At 39.9% G+C, this 19,640-nt stretch overlaps 2 protein-coding genes and 1 non-coding gene across 19 annotated transcripts in view; 2 read left to right on the top strand and 1 right to left on the bottom strand.

Annotated features, from left to right (window-relative positions):
• The window catches only part of ABHD18 (abhydrolase domain containing 18), a 46,015-nt gene extending 36,103 nt beyond the window's left edge, over positions 1-9,912 (bottom strand). Inside the window, exon 1 of one of the 3 annotated variants that reach the window (XM_077861091.1) lies at positions 9,628-9,912. Coding sequence is in view for 2 of the 3 variants with exons in the window: in XM_077861089.1 (XP_077717215.1) it covers positions 9,383-9,425 (43 nt within the window). In the remaining variant the exon portion in view is untranslated. Of the gene's footprint in view, positions 1-7,787; positions 7,989-9,382; positions 9,522-9,627 lie in introns of those variants that run through there. The other 2 variants (XM_077861089.1, XM_077861090.1) reach the window with 2 other exon arrangements.
• MFSD8 (major facilitator superfamily domain containing 8) overlaps positions 1-19,640 on the top strand; it is a 127,411-nt gene that overhangs the window by 67,237 nt on the left and 40,534 nt on the right. For 2 of the 15 annotated variants that reach the window (XM_077861087.1, XM_077861074.1), the window contains exon 1: positions 10,003-10,162. The exons of 10 other annotated variants lie outside the window; for them this stretch is intronic. In XM_077861087.1, coding sequence (XP_077717213.1) covers positions 10,098-10,162 — 65 coding nt within the window. In that variant the 5' untranslated portion in view covers positions 10,003-10,097. Of the gene's footprint in view, positions 1-10,002; positions 10,163-14,721; positions 14,895-19,640 lie in introns of those variants that run through there. 3 more of the 15 variants (XM_077861084.1, XM_077861085.1, XM_077861088.1) reach the window with 3 other exon arrangements.
• LOC144292023 (U6 spliceosomal RNA) lies at positions 18,214-18,320 on the top strand. The gene has a single exon (XR_013359560.1). It is a non-coding gene; the product is annotated as a U6 spliceosomal RNA (small nuclear RNA).

A 19,640-nucleotide genomic window follows, 5' to 3' on the forward strand; every position in this document is an offset into this window, starting at 1 on the left:
TATATTTTTTTAATTTTATTTTTTAAAAATATCTGCCTCTGTCTTTTCAAAATGAATGGTATAGTTTTGACTTGTGGACAAAACCTGATTTATTCTACTTAGAAACATGGAAAATGGAAATGTGCATTTTCACCAGTGAACGTTAGTATTTCTTTATTATTTTGAATATTTTTATGGAACTATCCCTATGTTTTATACTTCTCTTTGATTTGTAACAAAATTAACTTAATGCTCCTCTCTGTTTACATAGGTATATAATCAAACCCACCATCCAACTGGGCTGGCACTTGTTTTTGTGACTGGACCAGCAAAAACAAATCATTCATATTGCCTCTCACAATTCTCAGGACCAAGAACAAATATTTACTAGATAATATACTTGTTAAACAATATAATCTAAAGACAGAATAAAGTATTTAGTATTTTTTAATACCACCCAACTCTTTTTTTCACAATTTCCATGTGTTATTCAATTTTTTTTTTTGAAGATTTTATTTGTTCATGAGAGACAGAGAGAGAGGAGAAGCAGAGACATACACAGAGGGAGAATCAGGCTCCCTACAGGGAGCCCAATGTGAAACTCGATCCCAGGACCCCAGGGATCACACTCTCAGCCAAAGGCAGATGCTCAACCATTGAGCCACCCAGGTGTCCCTCAATTTTTATTCTTGATAAAAATTTGGTTCTGGCATAATAATGCATATCCAGCTTTATTATACTACTTCTATCTACCACCATAAATAAACAAACTAGGATTCTGATTACTAGACTCCATGAATTATCATCAATTAGTTCCCCAAAGCTAAACCATTCTAGGACAGTGTAACACAAATAAGTTTCTGAACTTTAAGAATATGACCTTTTTCATTTAGGCAACAAGTATTTATTTATTAAATACTTATAATATGCCAAGAATTATATTAGGCCCCAATATAAGAAGATCAAAGCACATTCTTCCTCTCACAGATCTTATAATGAAGTAAAACAATTTTTTTTAAATTAAGCAAAAAATAGACAGATGATGACAACACTATAATGATAATATAACAAGACAGTGTAAGAAAGACCAGAAGGCTCTTTTGATAGTCAAAAAAAGTTCCACTTAACCAAAGACATAATACTTAAGCCAAGACCTACATAACAATATGATGTCGACAGACAAGACTTTAAACTGCAAATATCATTAAAATCATATACTTCCTGAAGTCTACTCATGGACAATGTTTCAATGAAGTCTGTAAAAACTATCTAGTCAGTAGGTAAAGGCAAAGCACAGGAACAAATAATTTATGTAAGAGGAAAGGCAAGAGAAAATGATCACACAGTCTCTTCTTTATTTGCTAATTCAAAGATGCTCATTGTAACATTTTTATTTTTTTCATTGTAACATTTTTAAATTCAAAGTAGACATAGTGAAAAAGGGAAGAATGGTCTTGTTTCTATTACCTCCAATTCTACTTTTCAGAGCTATTTAGTGCTTACATTTTGGAATATTTTCTCTTTGACATTATTTACTACCTACACAAACTTTAAAAACACTAGTTACATTACATATTTTTTAATAGATTTTATTTATTTATGAGAGAGAGAGAGAGAGGGGCAGACACAGGCAGTGAGAGAAGCAGGCTCCATGCAGGGAGCCCAATGTGGGACTTGATCCCGAGTCTCCAGGATCACACCCTGGGCCAAAGGCGGTGCTAAACCACTGAGCCACCTGGGCTACCCATATTACATATTTTTGACAGGATTCAAACAACATAAAAATATACAGAAGAGGAGTGACTGGGTGGCTCAGTTTGTTGAGTGTCTGACTCTTGGTTTCAGCTTAGGTCATGATCTTGAGGTCGTGGGATCCAGCCCTGCAACTAGCTCTATGCTCAAGGCAGTCTGCTTGAGATTCTTTCTTTTTCTCTCTCTCCCTCCCCCCCCCCTTTAGAGCATTCTTTCTCTCTCTCTCAAATAAATAAGTCTTTTAAAAAATATATATGTGTGTATATATATATATAGAGAGAGAGAGAGAGAAAGAGAGAGAGAGAGTAAAGCTGAGAAGTCTCTCTTCTTTACTTCTAAGTTTCGTCTCCTTCCAAAAGGTAACCATTGTATTTAATGCTGTATACCCGTGACTCCTATCCATTTATACATGTACACATATTTTAGGAGTTTTTGGTGTGTTTGTTTTTAAACACAAAAGAGACTAACAACATTATTTGTCTTTTTCCAATGTTGTTCCTCACCCTGCTGATTTATAGGACTGCCTCATTTTTTTATATTAGATGAGTTTAGCCCATTTATATTTATTATTGTGATACTTTCTGGATTTAGTTGTTATTAAAAAATTTTTCACATTTAATTGTTTTGCAGTTGAGTGTATATAAATTAGAAAGAGCTGTGTTTAAGGTTCAATATGTCATAATGGCTTTAAGAGCATGAACTCTTTTCTGGGTTGCACCCTCTACCATGTGACTTTGAACAAATCAGTTATCCTTTTTGTGAATCATCTGTAAAATGGGGAATAATGACAGTACTTACCCTTTAGGATTGGTTTGAGAAGTAAATGAGTTACTATTTATGAAGCATTTTAACAGTACTTCACAAAAGTGCTATATCTATGACTAATGGCAACGATATTACTGGTTATCCTTATTGTGGGGCCTCCCAATCAGATAGCAGGGCCACCAAATATGGGGTGATATGTTCAGATGGATGCCAGTAGTGCAGATAGTGAAAGAATTCATCCAAGCAGAACAACAGAGATAGAAGTTTACTAAATACACGCAAGGAAGTGGCCAGCAGGACAGCAAAGACTGTATCAGAAGTCAGTGATGGGATGCCACAGTTTGAAGGCAGAGTGAGGGAGTATGGGGACTTATGGAAACTTTCCTTTTTTGGTAGTCTTAGGAAAATTACCTTAGGTAATCAAGCGTGGGGTGGGGTGGGGTGGGGTGGGCGAGGGAGAAGGAGAGAGAGAATCTCAAGGAGATTCCCCACTAAGTGTGAAGTCCCATTCAGGGCCTGATCCCATGACCCTAAGATCATGGCCTGAACAGAAATCAAGAGTGGGACGCTTAACTGACTGAGCCACCCAGATGCCCCAACTAATACCTACTTTTTAATCTAGAATTCTATAAACTTAGATCTAGTTCTAAAACCTATATCCCATTTTTAAAACCCTTTCAAGCAGCTCTTACAAGTGTTGTTTTGGTGCTTAAATGTGTACAATGAGTTTCCCATATATATCCCATTTATGATTATCATAACTTATGAAATATCCTTTTTGTAATGTAACCAATAGTGTGTTCAATCCATATATTAATTTAGTAACACTGTTTTTTTTAGCCTTTCCACCCAGAGTTTTATTTGCTCCATTAATATTTTATTCTATCCTTTATGTATTTTTTTTCCTTTATGTATTTTTATGAAACATGACTATTATTTGTGATAACTATTATGAATAGGATTCCTTTTTCCTTATACTTTCTCTTGAGATGAATATTACTATTTCATAAGAACAGTTTATTCTAGATTTTTCCCTTCAATCCCACAATTGTTGTATTAGAATTGCATTCCAGGAACGCCTGGGTGGCTCAGCAGTTGAGCGTCATTTTTTTTTCTTAAAAAGCAGATTTATAAAAATCCTTAGGATAGTAGATTAAGAAATGTAATCCTGGAATTTGGTAACATGCATGGAACTTTTTTCACTTTATACTTGTGACCTTGGGTTTCTGATATGGCTTAACTTGTAAGAGAAATTGAAGAGATAGTACGGTATGGTGGAGAGATGCATATTCCATCACAGAGGAATAAAGCTTCCCTAAGTATTTGATACATTCATTCCTGGAATACAATTTTTTTAAAGATTTTATTTATTTATTCATGAGAGACACAGAGAGAGAGGGGCAAAGACACAGGCAGAGGGAGAAGCAGGCTCCATGCAGGGAGCCTGATGTAGGATTGGATCCTGGAACTCTGGGATCATGTCCTGAGCCAAAGGCAGATGCTCAACCGCTGAGCCACCCAGGTGTCTCAAGATATTTTAAATAATACACCTAGTTGTAGGGAATAACGATCTGAAAATGAAAAAAAAGCTAAGGAATATTTTTAAAAATAATTTGTACTACGTGTATCTTATTACAAAATGGTATCTTGTAGAATTCTGCATGGGAAAATTCTAATTAATGATATAAACATAAACCTTGTGTCTGTTGTTAACAGGTTTAAAAATAGTATCTCAAAAGAACAATGTTATAAATAGAATAGAGGAGAGATGCCTAAGTGGCTTAGCGATTAAACGTCTGCCTTTATTGAGGAAATTCAAAATCTAATAATAATAACTAATCTTTTGTAATATAGGTCTAAAAATGAGAAAAGTGAAACTTTTTTCTTAGGATTTTGTGTAATGGGGGTTCAAAGTTAGTGCCCTTATCACCAAATTGGATGAATGGATAAGTAAAATGTGGTGTAAACATACAATGGAATATTATTCAGCCTTAAAAAGGAATGAAATTCTAACATATGCTACAGTGTGGAAGAACCTTGAGGACATTATGCTAAGTGAAACAAGCCAGTCGCAAAAAGACAAATACTGTATGAGTCTATTTATATGAGGTACCTAGAATAGCCAGATTCATAAACAGAAAGCAGAAACCAGAATCCCCAGGGGCTGAGGGGATGGGGAAAGGGGGCGAGTATTATCTAATGTGTAGAGAGTTTCAGTTTTGCAAGATGAAGACTTCTATAGATGAGTGGTGGTAATGTTTGCACAACACTATGAATGAATTTAATACCACTGAACTGTACACTTAAAAATGGTTAAGATGGTAAATTTATATGACATATATTTTACCACAATAAAAAAAAAGGAAATTTAGAAACTGGAGTTAATTTGATAATCTATCTTCCAAATTCTTCAGAAGTTAACTGATACTTTCTTTCCCTCTTGATAACTTTCTCAGTAAGCATAAGTAGTTCATTATCCTACTGATCTAAGAACAGATTCAAAGCATGTATTATTCTCTTCATAAAAATGCCATGCCATGATTTAAATATTTGAAGGCCTCACTAATGCTTTTAAATAGAAATTTGAAGAACAGATCTCTTTAACTGGTTTCCCTAATCTCTCACTTCCTTTTCTTGAGGATTACTTTCCAAGAACCCAGCCTACCTGGGTTTTCTGCTTTAGGGTCTCATCTAGCTTCAATCAAAGTATCAGCTGGGCTGTGTTCTCATCTGGAAGCTTGAGGGAGGAAAACTTGCTTACAAGCTCACTCAGCTTTTCTTCACAGCTACAGGGATGCAAGTGTCAGTATTTTGCTATTTGTCACCCAGAGGCCAACCTCAGCTCCTAGGGGCTATCCATGGTTCCCTACCATGTGGCTCTCTTTGTAGGCAGTTCACAAAAAAGCAGCTTACCTCTCAAGGCCACCAGGAGAGTGAGACTGAGTATGCTAGCAAGGCAAAGTCTAATATAACCTAATGTAAGTATGGGAGTGTCATACTATTAGCTTTACCATATAACATATCATCATATCATGGGCCATTTATTTTCTCTATAATGGCTGGAAAGGGATGGGGGCTGATGTCTTCCTCTGTAACATGTACAGCTTCAACAGCAAAAAGCAGATTCCATATTCGCATTAAAAAAAATCCCCCCCCAAAATCCCAAATTCCAAAACTCATATTTACAGTAAGAAGAAAACCCCTGAGACATCCTATTTTTCTACCCAATATTCTTCTCAGTTGGTAAACAAAGACAAATAAATATACAAAAATAAAAAGTTCAAGGGAAGCAGGAAAGGACCTGAGAACAATGAACTCTTCAAATACTTTCTAAAGTACTATGTTTGTTATATGTCTAAGTTGTTTAGTCATTTCTAATTTTCAATCCTATACCAGAAAAGCTTTCCAAATCACTTTAATTCCATATAATATAAGCTATAACAGTCAGCATTCAAAATCTAGAGCCAGTACATTCCTTGCTATATTTACCTGCAATGAACGACTGGCCAATTAAGTTATAGAAAACAAATCAAATACACACATAACTTGCTATAAGTTTGGTTATGGAGTTTAGGATTACAAAGAACTTCTTGAATCCCATTTCAGTCCCAAGAATAATATTAAAAACCAGGTTTTTTGGGACGTTCTAAACACATAAGTCAGCAGCCCTGGTGGCGCAGCGGTTTAGTGCCTGCCTTTGGCCCAGGGCACGATCCTGGAGACCCGGGATCGAATCCCACGTCGGGCTCCCGGTGCATGGAGCGTGCTTCTCCCTCTGCCAATGTCTCTGCCTCTCTCTAGCTCTTTCTCTGTGTGACTATCATAAATAAATAAAATTTTTTAAAAATAAAATAAAATAAACACATAAGTCTTCTGGGTAGGGCTAACTGCTATCCAGTGCCATCATGATAACCTAAGTCTAGGGTAAAGATAACTAGTTCACCAGAGAAAGGCACCATCTAGATCCACATAAGATACTTAAAGCCTCTATATCAGGCTGGATTGACACCAGTGAGCTTCTGCAGAGACAGGATCCATTTTTGAAGTATATATCAAGCCAAACGGACACAACTGTCATCTATGTTTTAATATAGCCAGTGCAAAAGGAAAAATCGAAGTACTTCTACAAAAATAAACTTCTACAAAAATAGAAGTTCTACTGCAATGCTAAGGAATGAAAAGTCTTTCCTAGAAATGAGCTCTATTACTGAAGCGGCACTCAGTGTCTATATAGTACTTACAGTGCCATATACTACTTTTATCTCCTATTACTCTAATTGTTTTTTTAAAGAGAAAAACATTATTCATGAGAAACACAGAAAGAGAGAGGCAGAGTCACAGACAGAGGGAGAAGCAGGCTCCATGCAGGGAGCCTGATGTGGGACTCGATCCTGGGACCACGATCACGCCCTGAGCCAAAGGCAGATGCTCAACTGCTGAGCCACGCAGGCATCCCTATCATTCTAATACTTAAGCATTTAAACAATGAAATCCTGGTTTTTTCCTGGATTTTTATCTTCATAAAGTTGACACATAAATAGGAAGTTTATTTGCTCAGTTGTTTTGAGAGGTGGATATTTAAGAAGTCATGGAAGGAAATTCAACAGGTGGATTGTTTCATATCCTATGTGAAACACTGAGGAAATAATCTAATCTCTCTTCAAATTTAGCTCTACTTTTCTATGGGCTTTAAAGAAAGTAATTAAGAGTCTTAAAAGATTTTTAAAATATTTCTTTGGGTGCACTGTTCCTAAAAAATGATTTTTTTCTTTCTTTTTTTTTTTTTTTCCTATAGTACAATACACAGATCTTACTTAGATTTCACCAGTTCTACACACACTCATTCCATGTACTTTTGTGGTCTAAAGTCATCACTTGGAGGTAGCAATGGAAAATAGCAGTGTCAGAAGACCTGGGTTTCTTCACTAGCTACGTGACCTTGAATGCCACCTTAATTTACAAAACGGGAATAATATCTGGCCTACTATACACATACAGTAGCAAATTATTCAATTTACATAAAAATTGATCACTTGTTTTGATATATTTTAGGAGATACAGGAAAAGATTCTTCTTAAAATTATTTTTATAGGAAGGCTGTTGGTGAAAAAGCACCCGCTTTACAGTCAGGAGTCCTATGTTTCTTGGATTCTAGCTCTGTTACTTACTAGCAGTGTGACCCTAGGAAAATTAACTACTCTTCATGCTCTCACTTTCCTTGTATGCTTGACAGAATCCTAACACAGAAGATTGTTGTAAGGATTAAATGAGGTAAGTCAATAAGCACTCACTCAACATATATTCATCTAGCAATTATTCTTCTTGGTGCAATACTGGTTAAAAGTTCCTTTGTGGGGATGCCTGGGTAGCTCAGTGGTTGAGGGTCTGCCTTCCGCTCAGGCCAGGATCCCTGAGTCCCAGGATCAAGTCCTGCATCCAGCTACCAGCAGAGAGCCTGCTTCTCCCTCTGCCTGTGTCTCTAACTCTGTGTGTCTCTCATGAATAAATGAATAAAACCTAAAAAAAAAAAAAGTTCCTTTATGAAATACACACACACACACAGTGCTAGATTTCAGGGATTAAAAAAGAAGTCACTGATACATTAAAGCAACCTTATGGCAAACACACACACACAAATGTTTTTTACCAATATACCCTCTTGGAACCAGTCATGGGAATCTGGTAAATTCTTGGAGCTGTTACAAACAAATTTGCAAGACTGAATCCAAGCACGAAGTATCAGGTCTGGATTCAGAAAACAGTTCTGGGGACGACTGGGTGGCTCAGCGGTTTAGTGCCTGCCTTTGGCCCAGAACTTGATCCTGGAGAACTGGGATCTAGTCCCACGTCAGGCTCCCTGCATGGAGCCTGTTTCTCCCTCTGTGTCTCTGCTTCTCTCTCTCTCTCTGTCTCTTATGAATAAATAAATAAATCTAAAAAAAAAAGAAAGAAAAGAAAACAGTTCTGAACTAAGAGGGAACACATTTCAAATTTAGCTGCTCACCATGGAATACGCCTGCTAGGATAAACACAGGAAGGTCACAAACAAGACAAAAGCCAAAAGTCATGGCCTATATACCACAGAACAGATAACTAATATAGGGCCTGGCACAGGGAAGCTGCTTATAAATATTGGTCGAATTAACCGAATTGAGTCCCAATTCTGCCACTTTCACACCAAGCGGCTCTGGGTAAGTTGTCTACTTCTCTGAACCTTAGTTCTCTATAAAACAGAAACGTGTCTGCTCTACCTATCTCACAGGACCAGTTGTAATCAAATGAAATCACATGAGAGTGTATCAGTCCTAATAAAACAATAATCATGACACACATAATGACCACTGCTACCAATTAGCTTACAAGCCTACTCGCAGAAGATGTTAATATGTAAGCACCAGGAAAGAGACTGCATCAAGATCTACTGAAACAAAACTGAAACACCCGTGCTTTCTAAAAATGTCATCTTTGGGCAGCCCGGGTGGCCCAGCGGTTGAGCGTCTGCCTTCAGCCCAGGGCCTGATCCTGGAGACCCGGAATCGAGTCCCGCGTCGGGCTCCCTGCATGGAGCGTACTTCTCCCTCTGCCTGTGTCTCTGCCTCTGTCTCTCTCTTGCGTCTCTCATGAATAAATAAATAAAATCTTAAAAAAAATTAAATTAAAATGTCATCTTTATGATGAAAGGAGCCGGTCACTGCTACACCGAGGCTGGGCCTTTTCCAACCCCCAGGTTACAACAGCAGGGTCTGCGGAGTGACATGCATCTTGCAAGACTGAAAATCGCCCCGTCCGCGCAGGCGGCGGGGAGATGCCGACCTGAGGGTCAGCAGATTAGAAAGAGCTGGCCCCCCACCTGCACAGCCCCACGCAGGCCCCAACGAGGCACTACCTTTGCATTTAGCAGCGCGAGACAACGGCAGCGCCGAGACCATTGCACCTTCCACGGCGGGTCAGAGACCGCCCGCCCGCCGGCCTCCCCCGGGGCGGCCACAGCGCGCCCTGAAGCCCCGCCTCGTGCGGGGCCCGGACCCCCGCGCCTGCAGCCGAGCCCGCGCCTCCAGTGCCTGCCTCCCGGCACGTAGGCAGCGCGCGCAGGGGCTCGGGGAGCGCGGCCCGGACCTGCTGCGTACTCACTGGCCGAGCCGAGGGCGCCTGCTGTCCAGCCGCCGAGCCTCCCGGAACCGCCGCTCCCCTGGCTCCCGGGACTCGCTTTCCCTCGGAGCCCCAGCTGCAGCGACAGCAGCCTCTCCAGGAACGCGGGAGCCAAAGGGCGCAGCCAGCCAAGGCTGGGGAGGCGGGGGAGCCGTTTCGTCACGCCCCGAACCCTCTCAGGCCGTCGCGCGCACGGTCCCAGGCGCCCGAGACACCCGCGCGCCCCAGGAGAGCGAGGACGCAGGGCCCCGCCCCCGGCCTCTTCCCGCCCTGCGCCGTCGGGCCTCCCACGTGACTGAGTCTCTGCCCCGCCTCCCTCGCCCCGCCCACCCCGAATTGCCGGGCACGCACGCGCACTTGCGCGCTCGCGCTGACAGCTTCGGCCGAGGGGAACGCGAGGGAGCAGGAGGTGTCGCGAGAGTTGGCCTCACCGCGTCGGGGGCGGCGGAATCATGGCGAGCCTGGGGTTGGAGGCTGAGCAGGAGCCGCTCTTAGGCGACCGCACACCCGGAAGCAGGTGAGCGGATGTTGGAGGAAGGCCCCCTCACCTTCCTGCACTGTTGGGGCTGGCCCCCTCGTCCGGCGTCAGCCTCGCTGCGGGGGACGTGGGCTTGGCGGCCGGTTGCGCGCGATCCGGCGGTGGCTCCTGCTGCCGAGGCGCGAAGTCCGGCGGCGCGGCGAGCCCGCGGGCCCTGGGGAAGGCGTGACCGACCTCCAGACGCGCCCTCGGCCCTCCGCCCGCTGCCCCCTGCGTTCCCTGTCCCCTTGGAGCTCCTCGCTGCACGCGTTTCACGGAGGTTCCGAAATGATGCTTTTAAGTGGATACTTGAAGATACTCCTCTCCGTTTGGCTAAATTGCGCGATGACTTTTGATACCTTGTTAGCAGGTCAACCTGTACGAAACGGGCACACCTTTCCCCTTTGCCAAGTATATTGACTTAATTTCCCAGAGTTTGAGGATGAACTGTATGTAGTTCGACTCCTAATCCTGGTTGTATTGGGCCTACTTTACGGACAGTAATTCAGATTTGTTACAGTTTGTCTCACTACGCAATGAAGTATCTATTTTTTTTTTTTGTCTTTAGGAAAACGGGACTATTTTCTTTGAAACGTAATTTGTCAAATTAATTGATACACATGGGATCCCTGGGTGGTGCAGCGGTTTGGCGCCTGCCTTTGGCCCAGGGCGCGATCCTGGAGACCCGGGATCGAACCCCACGTCGGGCTCCCGGTGCTTGGAGCCTGCTTCTCCCTCTGCCTATGTCAAAAAAAAAAAAAAAAATTTAATTGATACACATTAAGCTGTCGACGACCATGTTAAGTTTTGCACATTTGTCTTTTAAGCACCGAGCTTTTATTTTAACCACTTTGTTTGAAACTCCCTGGGCGCTGTGTGTCTTTGGTCTCTGATTTACTAGACGGACTATATGTCTTGCAATTAAAAAAAAATTTTTTAAATATTTTATTTATTTATTCATGACAGAAAGAGAGAGGCAGAGACACAGGCAGAGGGAAAAGCAGGCTCCATGCAGGGAGCCAACGTGGGACTCTATCCGGGGTCTCCAGGGTCATGCCCTGGGCTGCAGGCGGCGCTAAACCACAGGGCCACCGGGACTGCCCTGTCTTGCAATTTTATCTACACTTTACTTGCAGATCAATATGGTTATTACCAGTGCCGAAATATGTCATAATAGAAGGATGTCCTCAGGGCCCTATTGAGACATCTTGGACTATTTGCTTCTATACTAGTTTATTTTACACTATTTTCTTACTAGTTTATTCTATACTTGCTACACGTTTAACGTTTTATGTCTGCTTTTTAGCTTTTCTACCTGTTCTGTTGCCGGCAGACTCTTCCTCAACATATTTTTGTTACCTGTTGACGACACCAGTTTTTGTTCCTGTCAGCAACGTCTCTTCTCCCAACTTTGAGACTTGTAGTTTGCTGCTGTTTTGAAAACCATATCCAAGCTTAATAGAATTATGTCCAGTTAGAACATGGAAGCTATGACTAAGGGCTAACCCGCTCTCTTTCTTATTAGTCAGGTGCATGTGCTTCAGGGCATACACTTTGTGACATTTGGATTTATCAAAGTTTTTGCTTCTACCTGATTCTTGGCTGTTTTTCCCATAGATTCAGGATCCTTGAGTTAATAGATGTGGTCTCATAGTATATATTCTACAACTGTGTCCAAGGAAATCTGCTTTAAAAAAGTGAATTTTTCTTATTCTTATGTACTCCTATGCTTCATTTATTTTTTTTTCTAAAGATTTATTTATTTATTCATGAGAGACAGAGAGAGAGGAAGAGACACAGGTAGAGGGAGAAGCAGGCTCCATGCAGGGAGCCAGATGCAGGACTTGATCCCGGGACTCCAGGACCAAGCCCTGGACCAAAGGCAGATGCTAAACCGCTGAGCCACCCAGGGAACCCCCTCATGATTCAACTATATCTGAGTGAGTGATTGAGGCTCATTAGGGTGCATCTGAATTCACATGTTCTGTCCAAAAATAAAATAGTTGATCATTTTAAAAATTAGGATATATTTTAAGAATAATTCAATACTCTTTTAAAACATAGATTCCCTAGTAAAATGAACATATGTATTACTAATTGTCAAGCCCTGCTCGCTTTGAGTAAATTGTAGACACTTCAGCCTAGTTCACCATCAACTTTACCTCACTAAGAAGGTTAGATTTATTTTTTATTTTTATTTTTTGAATTCTACCAAACATTTTTAATTAATTAATTTTAAAGATTTTATTTATTCATGAGATAACACAGAAAGAGAGAGAGGCAGAGACACAGGCAGAGAAAGAATCAGGCTCTAAGCAGGGAGCCCCATGTGGGACTCAATCCCAGGTCTCCAGGATCACGCCCTGGGCCAAAGGCAGACACCCAATTGTTAAGCCACCCATGCGTCCCCAAACATTTTTAAAAATTCAATTTGCCAACGTATGGTATAACAACCAATGCTCATCACATCATGTGCCCTCCTTAATGCCCATCCTGCAGTTCCCTATCCCCCCAGCCACTTCCCTTTCCATAACCCTTTGTTTCCCAGAGTCAGGAGTCTCTCGTGCTTTGTCTTCCTTTCTAATTTTCCCACTAGGTTTCCACTCCCCCTTATGGTCCCTTTCACTATTTCTTACATTCCAGATAAGAGTGAAACCATATGATAATTGTCTTTCTCCAATTGACTTACTTCGCTCAGCATAATACCCTCCAGTTCCATCCACATTGAAGCAAATGGTGGGTGTTTGTCCTTTCTGATAGCTGAGTAATATTCCATTGTATATATAGACAACTGCTCTATCCATTCATCTGTTGAACGTCTCGGCTTCTTCCTATAAGTTTGGCTATTGTGGGCATTGCTGCTATAAACACTGGGGTGCAGGTGTCCCATCATTTTACTAGGGTATTTTTATTTTTAGCTTCTTGAGGAACCTCCACACTTTTCCAGAGTGGCTGCGCTATTTTGCATTTTCACTAGCAGTGTAAGAGGGTCCCCTTTCTCCACATCCTGGCCAACATTTGTTTCCGGTCTTATTAATTTTAGCCATTCTCACTGGTGTAAAGTGGCATCTCATTGTGGTTTTGATTTGTATTTCCCTGATGACAAGTGATATGAAGCATTTTTTCATGTGCCTATTGGCCATGTGTAGGTCTTCGGAGAAATGTCTGTTCATGTCGTCTGTCCTTTTCGTGGTTGGACTGTTTGTTTTTTGGGTGTTGAGTTTGATAAGTTCTTTATAGATCTTGGATTCTAATCCTTTATCTGATATGTCATTTGCAAATATCTTCTCCCATTCTGTAGGTTTCCTTTTAGTTTTGTTGACTGTTTGCTTTTTATCCTGATGAAGTCCCAATAGTTCATTTTTGCCTTTGTTTCCCTTGTCTTTGGGGACGTGTCTAGTAAGAAGTTGTTGCAGCTGTGGTCATAGAGGTTGCTGCCTGTGTTCTTCTCTAGGATTTTGATGGATTCCTGTTTCACATTTAGATCTTTCATCTATTTTGAGTTTATGTATGGTGTAAGAGAATGGTCTAGTTTCATTCTTCTGCATGTGGCTGTCCAATTTTCCCACATTATTTATTGAAGAGACTGTCTTTTTTCCAGTGGATATGTTTTCCTGCTTTGTAGAAGATTAGTTGTAAGAAGGTTAGTTTTAATTTACTGGTCTGGGGAGTCCTCAGTGGTCTCCACTTACCCCATTTATAGTGTTTAAGAGAACAAGAGGTTACCAAACTTTTTCTGTAAAGGCCCAGATAGTAAATATGTTAGACTTTGCAGGATGTGAGGCAGAATCAAAGATACTATATAGGTACTTAGATAACAAGAAAGAAAACAAAGTCTCACAAAATTTTTTGGTAATGAAATTTAAAATATAATAAATGAATAAATTTTTTTGCAATACAAATCCATGATAGGAATACCATTCCTTTTTTAGGGGTGGCATTTTGCTTAACTAGAGTTAAGGGTCGATGTTTTTGGGGCATCTGGGCGGCTCAGTTGGTTAAGCGGCTGCCTTTGGTTCGGGCCATGATCCCAGGGTCCTGCTCCACAGGGAGCCTGCTTCTCCCTCTCCCTCTGCTGTTCCCCCTGATTGTGTTCTCTGGCTTGCTCTCTCTGTCAAATAAATAAAATAAAAATCTTTTTTTTTAAAGGTGATTTCTATTAAGTTGCTCACAAATATTCGTTTGTAAAAACTATTCTTCAGTAGAAACTGGTGATCTAGAAACAGGTGATAGGTTTGATTTGGACTAAAGACTATAGTTTGCTGATCCTTCTTTTAGAATATCCTAAAATGTTAACAGGTGCTTAAAATTTTTCTTTGCAACTCTAGCCTAATTTCTGTAATACAGATATTACTAAGCCTTCTGGTCTTATAGAACATATCCTTATAGAACATTCTCAATTTATTTTTATCTTCTAAATTCTGTACTGTAATACCATTACACTGTTTTGTCAATGAGCACACATTCTTTTATCTTCTTTGAATATGGGTTCATTTGCTCTTCAGTAGTTCACAAATGCTCTCGCTGGTAAATATGGTTTTTTTGTTTTTGTTTTTAAGATTTTATTTACTTTTTCATGAGAGTCACACAGAGAGAGGCAGAGACAGAGGCAGAGGGAGGAGCAGGCTCCATGCAGGGAGCCTGATGCGGAACTGGATCCCAGGACCCTGGGATCACATCCTGAGCCAAAGGCAGACGCTCACCCACTGAGCCACCCACGCGTCCCTCTCTGGTAAATATGTAATTTTATTTTTCCCTCAGTAAATCCAGAGTCATTTTTTTAAAAATAAAGTACTGCTGTTTACCCAAGGCTCCTTGTATTAAATAATAATCTATTGAACCTAAATTTGGTACTTTTTACTTATTCCTGTTAAATTTTATCTAATTTATTTTGGTGATCAATTCACTCCAGTATTTCATGTATTCTTCCTAGTTTTTAAGTTACAACTTTGACAAATTGTCTTGGAAGTTCAGCATTCCTTCTTATGCCTTTGTGATACAAGAAAGAAACCTTCAGAAAGTCAGTCTTAGCCATGTGACATGGTTGGTTGAATCATCACAGTTAAGAAAAATATAATAAAAATGGTTAATGGGGCACCTGGGTAGCTCAGTTGGTTAAGCCTCCAACTCTTGATTTCAGTTCAGGTCATGATCTCAAGTTGGTTAGATCAAGCCCCCGTCAGATTCCATGCTCAGCGCAGGGTCGGCTTCTCTTTCTCCTTTGGCCCCTCCCACTCACACTCTTTCTAAAATAAATAAATCTTTTTAAAAAAATTATAACTTGACTGAGGGACAGTTATATTCTCCTACGTTCCTACACTCTCCAGCAGAATAGAAAGATGCACTTCTTCACCAGACTTATACTTTTTGAATTAAAAAAAAGTAAAAAGTAAAATTATTTCAAAAAATTTCAAGTCCATAGAAAAGTTGAAAAGAGAGTACAATGAATACCTGTATACCCTATCACTGTTAGCCTTTACCATGCTGCTCAAATCTCTTTCTATGTGCACATACACCCACATATACCTTTTTGCCAAAATTCCCAAAAGTAGTTTGCGGGTATTATGACACTTTATCCCAAGTATTTCAGTCATCTTCTTCTTTTATTTAAGATTTATTTTTAGAGAGTGCACACATTCTTGCAATGGGAGAGGGGGAGAGAGAAGCAGACTCCCCGCTGAGTGCAGAGCCTGACCTCACAATCCTGAGATCATGACCTGAGCTGAAACCCAAGAGTCAAAAAAAAAAAAAAAAAAAAAAAAACCCAAGAGTCCACTTCTTTACCACCTGAGCCACCTAGGTGCCCCTGCAGCCTACATCTTCTCAAAGCAAAAACATTCCTTTACACAACTATGTCACTGTAACTATAGCTAAAAATACAATACTAATTCAAAATATCATGCAATATGTAGCCTATACTCAAGTTTTTTTCAGTTCCAAAAATATACTTTATAGCTATTTAAAAAAAGACAATAACAGGATCTAGGGACACTTGGGTGGCTCAGTCAGTTAAGCATCTGAATCTTGATTTCAGCTCAGGTCATGATCTCTGGGAAATAAGCTTAGGTGATGATCTTGGGTGACGGGATTGAGCTCCACATCAGTCTTCGAGCTCAGCAGAGAGTCTGCTTGAGATTCTCTCCCTCTCCCTCTCCCCCTTATCCCACTCATGTTCACTCTCTATCACTCTCTCTCAAATAAATAAATCTTTTTTTAAAAAAACGGAATCCAATTAATGGTCATGCACTGATTTTTATATCTTTTTTAAAATTTTTATTTATTTATGATAGTCACAGAGAGAGAGAGAGAGAGAGGCAGAGACACAGGCAGAGGGAGAAGCAAGCTCCATGCACTGGGAGCCCGACGTGGGATTCGATCCCGGGTCTCCAGGACCACGCCCTAGGCCAAAGGCAGGCACTAAACTGCTGCGCCACCCAGGGATCCCCTGATTTTTTTTTTTTTAATTTTTATTTATTTATGATAGCCTCAGAGAGAGAGAGAGAGAGAGAGAGAGAGGCAAAGACACAGGCAAAGGGAGAAGCAGGCTCCATGCACCTGGAGCCTGACGTGGGATTCGATCCCGGGTCTCCAGGATCGCGCCCTGGGCCAAAGGCAGGCGCTAAACCGCTGCGCCACCCAGGGATCCCTCCCCTGATTTTTATATCTTTTTAAGACTCTCTCAATCTATAACCTTCCCCTGATTTTTTATCTTTGTTGTTTCCAACATTGAATCCTTGGATAATTCTAGGTCAATTTGTTTCTTTCTTTCTTTCTTTCTTTCTTTCTTTCTTTCTTTCTTTCTTTCTATCTTTCTCTTTTTTTTTCTAGGTCAGTTTCTGTAGAACATCTCACATTCTGGATTTTTGGCATGTTTCTTTTTTTTTCTTAAGATTTTATTTATTTATTCATGACCGGGGGTGGGGGGGGCAGACACAGGCAGAGGGAGAAGCAGGCTCCATGCAGGGAGCCCAAAGTGAGACTCGATCCCAGGTCTCCAGGATCACACCTCGGGCCGAAGGTGACACTAAACTGCTGAGCCACTGGGGCTGCCCAGCATGTTTCTTTTTTAATAGATCAGATATTTCTGGCAAGAACATCCCATGGGTTATGTTGAGAATATCCCAATATATTAACATTAGGAGGCATCAACTATCCAGCCATCCCACTATTCAGGATGCTAGGCTTGACCACTTGGTTAAGAGGGTGACTGCTGTATCTCTCAATTACAAAGCCTTATTTTCTATTTTGTGGTTACTAAGTAGACAGTGGGGTGATACTTTAAGACCCTGTGACTATCCTGTCCTCAACAACTTTTCAACCAGTTGTTTTAGGATCCATCAGTTATCCTTTCTTTCATATATTATTACATGGAGAGTAGTGATTAAATAACATTTTTCTAATTCTGTCATCCTTTCAATATTTAATAGCTGTCATTGAAAGAAGAAAGATTTTTGACTGAGCTCCAAATCAAGTTGAAATTAAACATTTTTATTATATTTTTTTCAGAATCAAATTATTTACTTCTCTTGATTCCCTAACCTAGATAAGATATGAGCAAAATAGTTATTTGAAATTTTCAGGCTTATTTTAATGATTGTTTTTATTAGCGATGGTCAGTTTAATTTCTGATATCCAGGAAATAATAATGGTTTCATTAAAAATATAATACCCAATGCTGGAAAGTGATACCAGAATCCAGTGCTGCAGGATTGAATAATGGGTACCTTTTGCTGATACGTAATTATCTATCTTATGTTCCAGATTCCAATATATTGATTTCCAAATAGATGGTCCCTGACTTATGATGGCTTAACTTATGATTTTTCAACTATACAATGGTACCAAAGAACCATACTTCAGATTTTGAATTTTGATTTCTTCCTGGCCTAGTGATGTGTGGTAGGCTACTCTCTTGTAGTGCTAGACAGTGAGCTGCTACTCCCAGTCACTTGATCACCAATATAACCAATTTATACACTTACAGCCATTCTATACCCATACAGCCATTGTGTTTCTCACTTTTAGTACAGTATTTTATAAATTACATGAGAGTGCTCGCTTCGGCAGCACATATACTAAAATTGGAACGATACAGAGAAGATTAGCATGGCCCCTGCGCAAGGATGACACGCAAATTCGTGAAGCGTTCCATATTTAAAAAATAAATAAATAAATAAATAAATAAATAAATAAATAAATAAATTACATGAGATATTCAATACTTTGTTATAAAATAGGCTTTGTTTTAGATGATTTTTCCTAACTGGGCTAATGTCAGTGTTCTGAGCATGTTTAAGGCAGGCTAATTTAAGGTATGATGTTCAGTAGGTTAGGTATATTAAATGCTTTTCCAAAAAAAAAAAAAAAAAAAAAGAGAGAGAAAGAAAAAAAAGAAATGCTTTTCCAACTTAATGTATTTCCAATTTATAATGGGTTTATTGGGTGGTAACCCCATTGTAAATTAAGGAAGATCAGCATGGGTATTTGGGGTTCTGGTTATTAGAGGGGGAGAGGGCTGGAGGGGCAGAGGTAAAGGGAAAGAGAGAATCTGAGGTAGGTTCCATGCCCAGTGCAGAGCCCAGTGAGGAGTCCCACTTGGGGCTCAACCTCACAACCCTGATGTCATGACCTGAGCTGAAACCAAGAGTTGGTTGCCTAACCTACTGAGCTACCCAGGCACATCTGGGGTTCTTCTGTTTTCCAAGTGTGCTATATTATGGTGAAAAGTCTATTTTCATGGAATGGAATATATAATATTAGAAACTTTATATTTATTATATTAGCAACTAATATACCTGGCACATAGTAGATCTAATTAATGTTATCTTCTTCTTCGCACTCTACCACACCCAATCACATCACTTTTGAAAAAAAAAAGTTCCTTTTTTGAAGACTAACTTGACAACCGTAAGGTCTATTTTAGAAAATAGCTTTGGAACATAAGAAGACATTCTGTCTGTTGTGCTTATATTATTTGAAAATATAAGGCTCATAGTAAGGTAAATTTATTAACTCTTTCTGTATGTGAATGTGAAAATGCAATGAATCCATACACACCCTCATGTATTACCTAACTGAAGGAGGATAGAGCTTATCTGGTAACCCATGTTGGAGCAAAGGCAAGAATATCTTAGGGCTCAGAATGTCTTAGGTCACAACAGACTTTTCTGGTGTCACTTCTACGTTAATTTTGCTTAAAGTACCCAGCCAAAATAGCTTCCTGCAGCAAACTCAATTTACTGTCGTCATATAGAATCTGTCTTACTAATGACATAATTATTTTTTAATATGTAATAGCTGTATATCCCATCCACAGGAGATCTAATTGTTGTAGCTAGTTTGATTTATTTTGATATACTTTATTTTGTCAGTTTAACAAATTTCAACACTCAATTTGTAGCAGGTCAATGATAGCCAAGTAATTGGTTGACAAAATGTTATACCCTTTTAAACTACGTCATGTCTCCTAAGTTTCTAT

The sequence above is a fragment of the Canis aureus genome, chromosome 20 (genome assembly GCF_053574225.1).
Source record: "Canis aureus isolate CA01 chromosome 20, VMU_Caureus_v.1.0, whole genome shotgun sequence".
Taxonomy (NCBI): Eukaryota; Metazoa; Chordata; class Mammalia; order Carnivora; family Canidae; genus Canis; species Canis aureus.